The sequence below is a fragment of the Pagrus major genome, chromosome 6 (assembly GCF_040436345.1).
Source record: "Pagrus major chromosome 6, Pma_NU_1.0".
Lineage (NCBI taxonomy): Eukaryota > Metazoa > Chordata > Actinopteri > Spariformes > Sparidae > Pagrus > Pagrus major.
In genome coordinates this window covers 38,821,005-38,836,259 of record NC_133220.1, presented here as the reverse complement: position 1 = coordinate 38,836,259, position 15,255 = coordinate 38,821,005, and the positions used below count along the sequence as shown (strand labels likewise).

General features: G+C 46.5%; 1 protein-coding gene across 1 annotated transcript in view; it reads right to left on the bottom strand.

The window, feature by feature from the left end:
- plekha6 (pleckstrin homology domain containing, family A member 6) overlaps positions 1-15,255 on the bottom strand; it is a 176,630-nt gene that overhangs the window by 73,653 nt on the left and 87,722 nt on the right. Inside the window, exons 9-11 of the mRNA XM_073468089.1 lie at positions 14,385-14,456; positions 6,108-6,188; positions 5,669-5,818 (exon numbers count right to left, since the gene is read on the bottom strand). Coding sequence (XP_073324190.1) covers positions 5,669-5,818; positions 6,108-6,188; positions 14,385-14,456 — 303 coding nt within the window. The remainder of the gene's footprint in view (positions 1-5,668; positions 5,819-6,107; positions 6,189-14,384; positions 14,457-15,255) is intronic.

Genomic DNA, 15,255 nt, shown 5'->3' with positions numbered 1-15,255 from the left:
ACAACGTTCTCAATGCTCGTGTTCATGGGTAGAGATCCTGGTGATACTACGAGCAAAGTTTCATGTTGTGTTGGGTCTTCCTAGTGTTTTAAAAATAGCGATTTTGATGCTACCATAAAGTTGCCTGTAGCACGCAATTGAAAATTATTTTGACCCGAAAACTAAAATACGGTAATTATGCTTTTACACGAAGGTTGACTCGGGTACATTCACAAAAAAAGCCTAGGTTGCATTTTGGCGAGAGTTACACTTTAAGTCCTCTGCAACTCAAATGACTCAACATCAACGGCCCTGAGCCCAACTGACCTGAGCTTGCAGAATCTGCATCAGCACTAGGTGGCACAGCTGATTGGGTGCAGCTGATCAAGGGGGACCTCCAACTGCTGAGCAACATCTACGACCTCAAGGGCTACACAGGAGTAGACATCAGCCAGCTTTTTATTGCACCTCAATAGTACAGGTCTGTCTGTATTGATGAGCTTCAGTGGAACCAACCTGTCTCCCCACAGTGGAGTCACAATCCATAAGACCAGAACACCTCTGTCTGCTGAGCGGGATGATGTGGGCTCTGTCATGTATTATGGGCAGTTTTCCCCACATGAGATATTCACGACCAGGTTCGTGGCAGGTGGCTGAGTTACATCTGACTGTAAAAGATGTTACATCTGACTGTAAAATATGTTACATCTGACTGTAAAAGATGTTCCTGACAACCTTGTCAGGAACATCTTTGCCTTTCCAGGGGTTCAGACCAGAGAGCATGGACAGGAAATGTTCAACTTCTGGGTCTCTGCACAAGCAGGGGGCAGACACTGACTTCCAATAGGACTCACATAGCTTAGACTGGCGTGGGATGTGTTTTATATTGTTGGTCCCGAGTATCAAGATTTGTTGAAAAGCTAATGCCAAACTGAATTGGTGGCTTAACACATTTTAAGTTGCATCTTAAGAGTATGAAAAGTCATAATAGCTGGGTGGGACCGAAGGATTCAAAATATAGACTGAGAGTTAACCTGCATTGTTGGCTTGAATTTGTGATTCAGAAGTTGCTGAAGGAGTCACAATGGGAAAGAGTAAATTACTGAATGCTTCCAGCATTCACAACCAATTATTTCAGGTTTCTGTTTAACATCAAGCGCAGGGTCAAGGCAATTTTCCTAACGTCTCTGGCCTTGCCCATCAAAAGGGTCATAAATCTTCTGCCTGGTCATACACAGGAATCTCTTGCTTTCTGAGATGAGTTGTAGTCATGTCAATCCTGTCCAGTATTGTTACCTCTGGATGTCTGGAGTCTTTCAACAGGTTTAAGATGGACTATCATGTGTCATGTATGTCAGTATCAAAATGTCTCTTTTCGGTGGTAGAGGTAGTCTGGCGGTTACTATTCATAGTCTCACCAGTTGACATCAGCTTTGCAGCAATGGATTCACCAGTGCGGGCACCTAACTGCCCTACCATGTCTGCAAGATGGTGAATGGCATCCACATTACTGCCAGGTGTGGAAGTGTGGCGACCCTCCTCATGGATTTACAGAGTGCAGCTTTTGCACACCTTAGGGTTGACAGGTGCGTAGGAGAAGACCAAGGGCCGACAAAATCAGGAAAAAGACTCCACTTCACTTGCGATTAAGTTTAATGACAACAACGTTTCGGTACTTAGACCTTCATCAGGTTATCTTACAAGATCTTGTAGCCTAGTAACCAATCCAGACCAGTGTGGAAGCCCATAGGCTACATCATGGGTGAGCTTGTGGTTTCAGAAACCTGGACGGAAAAAAAAACAAAACAAAGGCATTTGTGAATTCACATATCAGATCAGTTCAAATTAACTGAATTTTACCTCAACCGGATCTGACATTATTATTTTCTCTTTGGGGTCATTTATAAACCTGTAGCAGGAATACACCGATCAACCAGAACATTGAAACCCCTGAAAAGAAAAATCAATACCATTATCATTACATTGCAATGTCCTGCTGGGAAACCTTGGGTCCTGGCATTCATGTGAATGCCACTTGACACAAACCACCCAATCAAAAACTGTTGCAAACCAAGTACACCCATCATGGGAGCAACACTCACCGATGGCAGTGTCACCCCCAGCTGGACAATGTGCCTTGCAACACTGCAAAAACTGCTCAGGAATGACCCAAGGAATATGACAAAGAGCTCAAGGCTCATGACTTGGCCTCCAAATTCCTCAGATCCCAATTGATCAAGCATCCATGGGACCTGCTGGACCAAGTGAAATCCATGGAGGCCCCATCTCACAACCCTAAGGACCCACAGCCAATGCCCTGGTGCAAGACATCACAGGACACCCCTAGAGGTCCTGTGTCCAGCTGATCGTGTTGCTGATGGGTCAGAGCCTAGTCCGATCCACAGTGGGGCCACCATTGATCAGACTTGGTCTAGCATGGATGATTGGATTTGGATCTGGGGAATCTGGGGCAAGGTCTTTAGCTCTTTGTCACATTTTTTCGGGCCATTCCTGAGCAGTTTTTGTGGTCTGTTTGAGTGCATTGTCCAGCTGGGGGGGCACTGCTATCAGGGGGTGCCAGTGTCATAAGGGTCTGTACTTGGTCTGCGACGGTGCTTGGGTGGTTAGTGTGTATCAAGTAGCGCCCCCTTGAATGCCAGGACCCAAGGTTTCCCAGAAGAAAATTGCATTGTAACAAGATGTTGTTACAAGTGTTATTCACTTTACCTGACAGTAGTTTTAATATTGTTATAATTTTGATGTTTACGGTTGCTGTTGCTGATCGGTGTATTTTGCACTGTAACCTGGTGAATCCTATCTGTTAGTAGAGAAAAACACTGCAGTTGTAAGATAACAGAAATAAGCAAAACTTGATATTTGCATTTACTATTGCTTATTACCCACCTTGCATTCCCACAGACATGGAACTAAGTACAAGCGCTCGATATTTCCCACATATATCTCATCAGCTCTTCCTGCATTTCTGTGTAGGCTTCATGAACTTCTTGAGGTATGCAGACTGCACCGAATAATGTGCACTTCTTTGGCAACTGTACTCTTAAAACTTGAGTCCACTGAAATTTCAGTCTCTGTGGTTCCACTGAAAAGAATGGCTGCCGACGACAAAAGGGTTGTTTTGTGGCATTCCCCTGATGTCAGGTCAAGACTACCACACTCAGACAGCCCCGCTCTATCCTGATCTTAGACCTACAACGGATGACTTTCTTTGAATTGATGGCAACTTCATATTGATGACAATTTACAAACAGTTGCAGAAGGTAGGGCTCTTTCACAATCCACCTCCTGATGGACAATCGACTGGGGTCTCCAGCTACTGCAGATTCCAAATCTGAGGTATATGTCTGTGAGGAGGTAGGTCGGGAGACAAAGATGGGGGATAATTATGTGTGAATATTGAAATTATTAGGATGACTGATACCACAAACTTAAATACCACAAACTAATCTACACTCAGAATAATCAGAATACATCTTTTTGTAAAATTTGAGATACTTAATTTTTATCAGTATGTTTCTCTGTCACGAAAAATCTATATTATGTATCACCACCACACGTTTTGTGAAGTAACAGTGAACTTAAGACTGCACCCATCAGCTTGGGTTTGATTCAGACCTTATAGTAGGAAAGGCAAAGTAAACTCTAGAGGTTGATGTTCTTTCAATGGGGAAGGACTTTCCAGGCTGCTGAGCACAAGCTTCATTTGTGATGCCAGTGTGTAGGTCTGATGGCTCTGTACCAGTGCTTTCATTGGTGCAGACTGTGGGAACCCAGAAAACATTTGCTGTTCTTCATTCATTTGCTTCCGTGGTATTGTGCTCAGTGAAGTGCCTGCCTATAAGCAATATAAGCAATAGTGCACATAAAAGTCATTAATGAGGCTAATCCGTTATGCAATTTTTAAATAGCAATATAGGCTACATCTGCATCATGTACATAAAACAAAAATGTTATCCTCACTAAAACCTGTACAATAGATGAACAGTACATATGTGAGTATCATTAATATGTTAGAAATTTGAGCTGCACTGCTCAATTAGAAATGAAAAAAACAAAACAAAAACGTAAGCATTTCTTTACTTGTTTTGTGGTAAGTCGTTTCATTTATTTGTAAGCTTTTAGCACTTCTCACCTGTTTGCTAGGTACAACAGTCCTCTTCAGTCTCTATCAGGCTCATTTGGTAGTGGATTTGTGTAGTCCTCTTCAGATAAATGATCACTGCAAACGCGGAGTTGTCTTAATGTTGCACGTGTGTTTATGTTTATATTGAGTGCAACTCGCACAGTTGTCTTTGGCCAGAATCACTCAAAGGAAGACAGTGAAAACAATATGATGAGCAGGACACTACTTTGTTGGAGTAGCCCGGAAAAAGTATGCACCATCTTTGAAATCTTGAACCTCATAACAGCATTTTCTGACACAAACAACTGATGTGCAGCGCGCTTGTGCGTATGAATATGGTTGAGGGAATGTAGTGGCAAATGAAAACTCCAGCCTGACGGCAATGTAAAATGCTGAGAAATGTTCAAAATACCGCATTCAATCACCTCCACAAAGGGGTGTGCTAATACACTGCAGGTAATACACTGGGATAGGGTTGGGACCATACTCGGTATGTTTAAGAGTACCGACTGAATTACGCTGGTAGGACCAAGTACCAATTCACACTAAATCAAACTGTGTCAAATTTCGGTACCTCATATTGCATCTTTAGAGTAGAGAAAGGAAAGAAAGAGTGAGGTGTCACAATGAGTCACGGCAAAACTTATGGAATAATATATGTAATATATGTGAAATTTGAAAAGCAAAATACAAAGCTGACTAAGGCAACACGTCTAACTGAGGAAACACATGGTCAAACATAGAATATCAAAACTGAAGCATGTGCAGTGTTTTACAGCATGAACACCAAATTCCTTGACAACAACAATGTAACAGAAAAGGCTGAGGCTGCTGCTTCTACATTGGATAAAGCTGACGAGACGGCGCAACAGTGCATTACTGCTGTCTACTGTTATACTAATGTTCCATTTAATTATGTATATTTTTATATATAGTCCAAGGATATACGGTGCTGATATTCCATCAGTTTTTACATTTTATTCCAGTTATCCTGGATGAGTAAAGCAGAAACAGTTTGTCCAGCTGCTTCCAGATCTTTAAACAGCTTCTCTTTTGAAGAAATGCAGATGTTACACCTGATTTGGCATGTTATATTTTACTGATATTCAATTTTTGCTTTTACTGAGAATTAAGTACAGAAAGAAGGTACTGTTCGGTACCGGGAAAGAATTCCAGTTACTGGGATTGGTACTGTATAGGTTCAAATGTCAACAATACCCAACCTTATTTGGGATACGTACCTTATACAGCCCACAGAAAAAAAAGAACCAAACTATCCCTTAAATATTTTAATTTCAAAGTCGTTTGGATGATATAGTGATATAGTGGTAAGTATAAACCTTAAAACTTGTCCAGGCTTTTTTACATGACTCACCAATGCCGTTAATGACCCTAATTGTATTATCAAGATAAAAATAATGGCCAGAGTAAGACCAAATGTGTAAAAACCCAAAACATTATATTCGTACAAAACATAAAGGCAGAAGGTCAAATTCTAATTTTTTGTGACCACATATAGGATCCTGAACATGTTAGCCAGTGTCTTACACTTGAGGCCTGGGAGAGCTCCCCTCTGATGTTGATGAGCTGGTTCTGCAGGGTTTCCTTTGTGAACTGCAACTTTTCCATGGCTAAAGGCTGGTTATGGTAAAGGTCCATCTCCTGATGAGTTGCCACCAGCGCTTCCTCTAGGCTGTCCTGGGAACAGCAAGCATGGCAAGCAAAAACAGGAAGAGTTTATTGCCTTCATGCATTTTTTCCCAAACTTAAACAAAAGGTGAAGAATTTTACCTCACAGCTTTGAGTCTTTAGATACACAACACACAAACAAGCAATGAGTATCTTATCATATGGTAAGATGAGCTTTATAGGTTTCCTTCATTTAGACAGATCTGTGGTAGAAAGTATTAAAGCATAAGTTCACAGTTTTGATTAAAACAGGACAGAAAACAAAACCGGATACAACACTTTGAAGAAAATTAAGCACCTTGTCCATTCTCAGTCTGTGGACTACAGCCTCGTGGTCTTTCAAAAGTCGGTTCTGCTCACATAGTTGACCCAAGAGTTTCTGTTTCAAAAAGAAAACCAGGTTTTTAACATATGTACCACATGTGGTTTTGGAGAAACCATGGAAAAACAAAAAAAGAGTAAGAGTGCAAGAATGTATCACCCTGAGTACATGCTTGCAGTGAAAGGCCATTGGACCCACATGTGATAGCTGAACATATTGTTCTCTTTCGTATGAGAATATCTCTCCACCACATATAGAATATATGTTATGGGATTGCTGACATCCTGGCAGCTGACGTGAATAATCATTTAAGACACACCACGCCTACCGTGGCTTCCCCTGCGCCGTCTATAAGTAGACCCCACTGCGCAGAGTACCGTTGATCCTCTGATTTTCACTGCAGATCAGACGACGTGAAAAACAAAAACAAAGACAGAAACAATAGGAAGAGTGGGGAGTTTGAACGGTGGCTTTGCGGGTGATCCGTTACCTTTGGGTCGAGAGTTGGTCTAACGTTAGGCTCCTCTCAGGGTTGCAAAGTCGCTGTCTTGCTCTCTCTTTTCCTTTGAAGAGGAAAAGTGAGCTGAGGGTACCGGGTGCGGTATAGCTGGTCTGAGGATGCGACATAGTCGCGGGTGCAGCCAGCGTCCTCTCTCACTACATTCCTCTTCTTCCACTTTGGGCGATTGAAGTTTTCCATCGGGAGGGGGTACCGCGTGCGGTACAGCTGGTCCGGAGAAGCGACGAGTCGCGGGCACGGCCGGCGTCCTCCCCCTGGGTTGCTTCGCGTTACAAAAAAAAAAAAAAAAAAAAAAAACTTGAATAAAGAGCAGCGCATGGCGAAGGGCTGTCGGCTGTCTCTCCCCCTCCATTTATTCAGTTATTGGTATATCGGCAAAGCGAGGTCACTGAAAGGGAAAGGGCTAGCACTTGCCGGTGTTATCAAAACATTGTGGGCACTTCCTGGTCACGTGACAGTGAGGTCATGGCTATGGCAAGCCGGGAGGGCCCGACATGCTTGGGCTGTAGGAGGGAAATCCCTATAGAAGATTCCCATGATATTTGTGTTTATTGTCTGGGGGAGGACCATGCACAGGCAGTACTGGAAGATCCTGCTGCATGTATGAGTTGTTTCTGCATGACAGCAAGGCAGAGAGAGGCACGCCGCAGATTGTTTAGGGCAGTCACCCCTTCTGCAGGGCCGCAGCCTGCCAAGCGGTCTAGGCTTGCGACTGCAACAGTGGGGTCGAGGGTTGGTACAGACGCTGCACAGGCCTCTATTACTGTTTGCTCAGCAGGGGGGGTGCGGTCTGTGACTAAACCCCGCCCAGTCAGGGCTGGGCCCTCATATGAGGATGTCATAGATCTCCATCCCTCTTGCCCCTTGATAGATGTGGAGGGGGACGAGGACGACAGTCTCTCCCTGCATCCCTCGGACGAGGAGATAGATATCCTTTCCGTAGATCAACGGGAAGGGGAGGAGGAGTTTGACGAGAAGCGGTCACCTCGTCTACAAGGTCTTATCAGCAGGGCCGCGGCTGCCTTGGAGGTGGACATGCCACCCGGCCAAGAACCTGCCCCATCGCGCTTTGATGACGAGATGGGAGGGTTTCAACCTACGCCGCGGTTCCTGGTGCCCCTCCTCTCAGATTTTGAGGATGTGGTCAGGAAGCAGTTTAAGACACCACTGACAGTGGGTCACTGGTCTGGGCTCTGTCGAGCCATGACTGCAGTAAATGCTCCAGAGAGGATTGGCTGCAGGCCACCACCCTCTGTGGACACGGCATTGGCAGCTCTGGTGGCTCCCTCCAACTCAGTTCTGGGGAAAGGGAAAAGCCGAAGCAAGAACTGCAGCGCAATGGATAGCTTGCTTGAAAGAATGCATAGCGCGATGGCAGTTCAGACAAAACTGGCCAACACGGCAGCCATATTGTCTCTGTATCAGTGGCATTTGGTCCAGCAACTATCAGAAGAGGGTGGGGGACAGCTGGTAGGTGAACTACAGGAGGTCTCCTCACTTCTCCCTAAGATCATGAGGGAGCAAGGGGTGGCAGCGGGCAAGGCCTTGTCAGGGCTCTGGCAGGCACGTCGCCACCTGTGGCTGTCGCAGTCCCAGTTGCAGCCTGAAGACAAGGCATGTCTACTCAGGCTGCCGGTGGAGCCAACGGCTATGTTTGGACCAGACGCGACAGCGATGATCCAGCAGGCGCAGGAGGCTCATCGCGCAGCCCGAGAGATGTCTAGCACTTTGAGGCCGAACACCAGCTGGCAGGAAGGGCGTCGGCTGCAACAGCCGCAGCAGCAGCAGCAGCAGCAGCAGCAGCAGCAGCAGCAGCAGCAGCAGCGGTTCAGTCAACCCCTGCCCGATCTGAGGGTTAGGCTGGATGCGGCACGGCGTGGTGGAAAGGGGAACAAGGGCCGTGGTGGTAAAGCACCCCAAGGCCCAAAGTCCCGATCCTGACGCTACATCTCCCCCAGCCTGCCTCCGCCCTCAGGGGTCTCAGGCTTCATGGGAGGCCCTGGGGGCGGACCCCTGGGTTGTTTCTGCAATGACCAAGGGGTATCGTCTTCAGTTTCTGAGCACCCCTCCTGTGACTACGGTGCCTGCATTTTCCATTGTCGCAGATCACCAGCACAGAGAGGTCCTGCGCTCAGAACTGACCACTCTTCTGGCCAAAAAGGCTATCAGAGAGGTGGGGCAGGAAGACAGGAAGGCAGGATTTTACTCCCATTATTTCCTTATCCCAAAACGCGATGGGACACTCCGGCCAATTCTGGACCTCAGGGGCCTGAACAAGTTCCTCCGACCTCTGAGGTGCAAGATGTTGACGGTGCCACGAGTGAAACAGGCTGTCCTTGTGGACGACTGGTTTGCAACAGTCGACCTCAAGGACGCATATTTCCAAATACCAATTTGGGAGGGCCACAGGAGATTTCTCAGGTTTGCCTTCGACGGCAAAACCTTCGAATTCTGTGTCCTCCCCTTTGGCATCTCACTAGCTCCCCGCACCTTCACCAGGTGCATGGACGCAGTCTTGGGGCCTCTGCGGCGGCAGGGTCTCAAGGTAATGAATTACCTCGACGACTGGCTAATATGCGCTCAGACAGAGCAGCAATGTCGTCGTCACGTGGAAATGTTGTTGTCACACATCCAGGACCTGGGTTTGTGCATCAACGACAGAAAGTGCAGTCTGCAGCCAGCTCAGACCACCCAGTTCCTAGGCATGTGGCTGGATGCCAGGACGGGATTGGTGAGATTGACTCAGGACAGACAGGACTCCCTCAGCGATTGTCTCACACATTTTCGTCTAGGGGCCAGAGTCACTTGGAGGCTGTGTCTCCGCCTCTTGGGCCTCATGGCTGCTGCTGTGCAGGTGGTACCACTAGCTCTTCTGCACATGCGCCCAGTGCAGCGGTGTCTCTACAGTCTGGGCTTGTGCCAGCAGGGAGACCTATGGGCAATGGTACTGATCACCAGGAGGTTGTGTGTGGCCCTCAGGTGGTGGAGGGTGCCATCGAACATCTCGAGAGGCAGCAGGCTGGGTCCAGTCCTGCGTCGCCAGGTGATGTCTGTGGATGCATCCCTCAAGGGCTGGGGCGCTCTCCACGAAGGCAGGGGCACCAGCGGGCGCTGGGGTGTCCTCAGCCAGGGCCAGCATATCAATGCGTTAGAGCTAAGGGCAATTCACCTGGCCCTTCGGCATTTTCTGCCGAGGCTGCAGGGCCGCCATGTTCTTGTAAGAACCCACAGCACCACGGCGGCAGCATATGTCAACAGACAAGGAGGCATGGGCTCTCCACGTCTGTGCAGGATTGCACACAATCTGTGGACATGGGCATATACGCGGTTCCTGTCAGTCAGGGCCATGCATGTGCCAGGAGTGGGGAATGTAGCGGCAGACCTCCTCTCCAGGAGTGGACCACATCCTGGGGACTGGAGGCTGCACCCAGCAGTGGTAGAGGAGATCTGGTACCGCTTCGGCAGAGCGGTGGCCGATCTGTTTGCCTCGGGAGACAATGCTCACTGCCCGCTGTTCTACTCCGTGGGGAGGGACTCGCCTCCTCTGGGCATCGACGCCATGGCACACCAGTGGCCTCAGGGGCTGCTCTACGCTTTTCCCCCATTCAGCCTTCTGCACAACCTGCTGCAGAGGATCAGTCGGGAGGAGGTCCGTGTGATCCTGGTGGCGCCAGACTGGGCCCACATGACATGGTTCTCGTGGGTGACACCACTCCTGGACGGGACACCATGGAAACTGCCAGTTCGCCGGGACCTGCTGAGCCAGGCAAACGGGACCCTGTTTCATCCCTTTCCCCAGGGGCTCAATCTCTGGGCCTGGCCCCTGAGAGGGCCGGTCTATTAGACATGGGGCTCACAAGCTCTGTGGTTCAGACCCTGCAGAGTGCTCGAGCCTCATCGACCAGGGCGGCATACTCTTATCGCTGGGAGCTGTTCGTGTCATGGTGTGCCACTAACAAGATCAGCGCAGTGACATGTGCGGCCCCAGAGGTGCTTAGGTACCTGCAGGAGCTCCTGGAGGCGGGGAAATCACCATCAACCCTGAGAGGTGTGGTGGCAGCCATCAAGGCCTCTCGTGTGGGTGAGGCTAGGCTATGTGTGGATGACAGCGGCCTTCTATCACAGTTCCTGAAGGGTGCGCAGAGGCTTGTGCCACGCAGCAGGAGGCCAGCCAGCCCGACGTGGGACCTGGGTCGGGTTCTGTCTGCCTTAGAGCAGGAGCCCTTTGAGCCCCTGGAATCTGTGAGCCTTCAGTGGATGTCGCTCAAAGTGGCATTCCTCTTGGCAGTAACATCAGCCAAGAGGGTGGGGGAACTGCAGGCTCTCTCTGTACATGAGAGTTGCTGTAGGTTTCTGCCAGACAACACAGGAGTCATCCTGCGTCTGAATCCGGCGTTCCTGCCGAAAGTGCTCACCGACTTTCACCTGAGTCAGTCAGTGGAGCTGCGCTCCCTTAGGCCCTCCCAGGAGGCAGGCGAGGGTCAGGAGGAGTCAGCGCTATGTCCGGTCAGAGCACTGAAGATCTATATTCAGCGTACGGCGGCATTCAGGAAAACAGATCAGCTGTTTGTCTGTTTCAGGCCCCAGTGCCTGGGTGAGCCAGTGTCTAAGGCTAGGCTGTCCCATTGGGTCGTGGAGGCAATTCAACAGGCATACAGAGAAGCAGGCGAGCCGGTGCCAGTGGGAGTAAAGGCACACTCCACGCGGGGCGTGTCGACCTCCTGGGCCTTATGGCGGGGCGCCACCCTCTCAGAGATATGTGCAGCCGCTACATGGTCGACCCCGACCACGTTTATGCGGTTTTATTGTTTGAATGTGGCTGCCAGCACCTCCTTCGGTGAGCGTGTGCTGAGGGCCACTTCGAAATAGACGAAGAATCCACTATGCCCCTGTGCTGGTGTTAGACCAGCCAGGGTGATGTCCCAAATGTTTGTATATAGTTCTTGGGTGATTTACACACACTGTGTTTTTGTTTGGTTTTTGCACCCGGTGGCGGTGACGTCTCATTCGAAAATACCAGAGTGAGTGGCTATAGGAGCGGCGTCTGCTCTGTCTCCTTGGTACCCTCGCGGTGTGTCTTACAGAGTCCCATAACATATATTCTATATGTGGTGGAGAGATATTCTCATACGAAAGAGAACGTTGGGTTACAGGGTAACCCTGGTTCTCTGAGTATAGAGAATATCTCTCCACATCGAGGTCGCTCGGGACCAGTTCAAATCAGAGTAATCAACGGTACTCTGCGCAGTGGGGTCTACTTATAGACGGCGCAGGGGAAGTCACGGTAGGCGTGGTGTGTCTTAAATGATTATTCACGTCAGCTGCCAGGATGTCAGCAATCCCATAACATATATTCTATATGTGGTGGAGAGATATTCTCTATACTCAGAGAACCAGGGTTACCCTGTAACCCAACGTTCTTAATCTGCTACAGTAACAGCATCCATTCTTCAAGTTTCCGTCACAATAGGGCAATCTATCTCTGATGCTGGGTAATCTGATCTATAGTCATCTTATCACGTAAATAAGGTGAACTTGCCTATGCGCACTCAACTCACGTTGGACCCGTCCGCTGAAACACTGTTTGTCTGTTCTAGACAATCTAGTCTGCAGTCCCTAAACTGAACTGATAAACCAGGTAATTGTAGAGTAACACTGAGCTTAGTAAGTTTTCCGTATCACGTCGCACACACCCCATCACTCCCTATCACTCCCTGCTCCCCAGGGAGTACAAGTGCATAGAAACATAATTGAATTAATATTTTTCCAAACCTCCATATTTTAGAGCAATCTCTAGCTGTCAGATCTATGTTATAGTCAAGAGCTTTAACCAAATTGTACTTATTGGCTACAAGTGTCACTGTGTACAGCAGTTACCCTGTCAAAGGTCTCTCTGACCCTAATGTCTGTTTCTTGGATTCACTGGGACACTCCCTGTAAAATACCTTCATGTTTTGTCCACAACACAAGGAATCTAATAATGGACTTATATCTATGCCAATAATTGGATAAAAAGATAAAACAGAGCAAACCTGTATCCAAGTAAGAAAGACACAATTATAACACTTTTTAAACACAGTTTAAACTTTTTGTAATCAATTGATGGTTTTTATATAATTGGGTTTTAGGAGGTGCTGCAGCCCCCCTTTCAAAAGTCATGGAAAATGCCTCTCAAATGTCATGGTTTGGGTTTTTTGATTTGTTGATTTGTGGATTTATTTTGTAGTTATATCCTCTTGTGTATTGTTGTCCCGTTTCCCAGTGTCTCTCTACCTGCACCTCATCCCCTCATCAGTTTATTCTGTATTCAAGCCTGTGTTGTTCTGTCACTCTTGGTTGGTTTGTCTGCTTTCGTCCACGCTTCTCCTGTTCTCTTGTGCCTCTTCCCCAGTCCTTGTGTGTTCCCTGTGTTACTTATTTGTTCCTTGTGGTTTTCTGGGGCCATATTCATAAAGCATCCTAGTACTGAGAGTTGCTTCTAGTGGCAAAATTCTAAAGAATTTTCTGAGAATTATGATGTTTTGTAAGAAATTTTCCTCAAAATAAGGACAATATCCAAGTAAAGAAAAGAGTTATTCACAAAGCATCTTAGTCCTTAAGAGAGCTCTTTAGTAGGGAGGAGGACTTTTAAGAGCCTTAGATTGGATTTACAAAGAGGGAGGAGAAATTTCTCCAAACCATGAATGACAATTAGTCAATGAAACGTTACAGTGTAGATCGTGCAGGGATATTGTTTGTCACAATAACACTATAACGCCAGATATTAAAGTGATCACAACAATGACACAAACAATTATAACACATGCTCTGTCTCCCTCTTGCTATACAACACTCCTCACTGGACATATGACATAATATAATTGTCATTATTACACCATATCGTAAAGGTGCTATTCGTAAGAAAAGTTTATCTTTGAGTCTCATTACCAATTCGTCAAAAACTGATGCTTTGGAATGGCGACTGACTCATCAAACATTCCAAAGCATCTGGGAATGAGACTCAAAATAGAGACTAAATCCTATGTTAAGGCCTTTTGATTTCTTTGTCAATTTCCTACCAGTTAACACCGAGAGTGAATTTATATAAATGTTTTTGATCAACCAATCACAGCTTTTAAAAGAATGTGTCACAATGGGGTCAACCACACTTCCTCACTAAGATAAAGGTTTCTGTCCCTTCCTTGCTCAGGGTTGCTTTAAGAAGTTTACAAAATCATTGGGAGCTATCTGAGAGAATATTCAGAATGTTTGTGAATATGGGCCCTAGTTTTGGTATTACTTGAGTGTTTTCCTTTGCCTGCCTTTTCATTGACATTTTTTGTTGCCTGCCCTGTTGTTACTTGGATTTTGGATTTTGGTTATCAGCATTAAAGCTCACTTTTTGTTATTTTACCTGCCTGTTTCTGTGTGTCTCTTGCATTTGGGTCCATTTTTGCATTAGCGTGGAACTTTTTTCCTTTAAAATAAACCAGAACATTCTTATTTCTGTTTATTTATTAATGCTACCTAGTAGCATTGGTGCTCCTAAGCACCAATGCTACTAGGTGAAAAAGTTAGTCAGGATCTCAGATAATATAGCATCCTAATCAGCGGCCTAAACCCCAGGTCTAAATATGTAGATAGCGCTGTTTACATACTTTTGGCCATGTAGTGTATGTGGAAAAGTGCGAATCATCTGGATGTAAGAGTGTGTTTGTATGTTTATTATGTGTGTGCACTGTTAAGTCTCTTACACTGGTTTCAATCTCATTGAGTTTTAATGTGGGATGTAACTCTCTGCTGTAGACATCGTGGAAAGGAGGCACCTGTGAAAACAGAGATTGAACAAATGATTAACCATTCAGCTTTTACAGAACTACGTCTGTCTCTTTTACTGTATGTGCACAACAGAGTACAACATTGTGAACACCTTTCATGAGAGACTGTCTAAATGTTATCCCAATATGTATGATTCATCATTAAAAGACACACAAACCAGAGTGGGATGCAACTAGGAGGAGGGGGCAATAAATTATAGTATTTACAGCCACTTTTTGTTCAATTCTGGTGAGTTATGTTCAGTTTTGTTTTGTTATGATGATACAGTGCCATTAAATCAAGGCCATAGCTATGAAGTCAACATTGAAATCTTTTTTTTTTAATACTCAATGTGTTCCTCCGAGTATTTATTATGAATATGGCTGCATTCAATTAAATGACAGCCTAATTTTTAATGCATATTAAATTATTCATTATGCAAATAACAATTACTTTTTTGCCCAGCAGCCTCTGGTGGCAGAGGTCCATGACAAACTATGTGTTCTCCTCTAACAAACACCATCAACTAAGTTGTTTAAGGTTTAGGTGTTACATCTGCTCGACTCTAGTTTATAAACCAAGACTTGAGATAAGAAATACATTTTGACTTTGTTCCTCTGTTTCAGCATCCGCCTGCCTGCTCTGCTCTCCGGCCCCGCTCTGCTCCACCAGTCTCTGCCTGGTAACACCCCAGCCTGCTCCTTTCTCAGCCTGCCCCCCCTCCACGGACGCCCTGGACCTGGACCTTCACCCTCACCCCCCCCCCCCTCTGAGCCTGGCCTGCTCTCCCCTTAGCCTGCCCCCTCC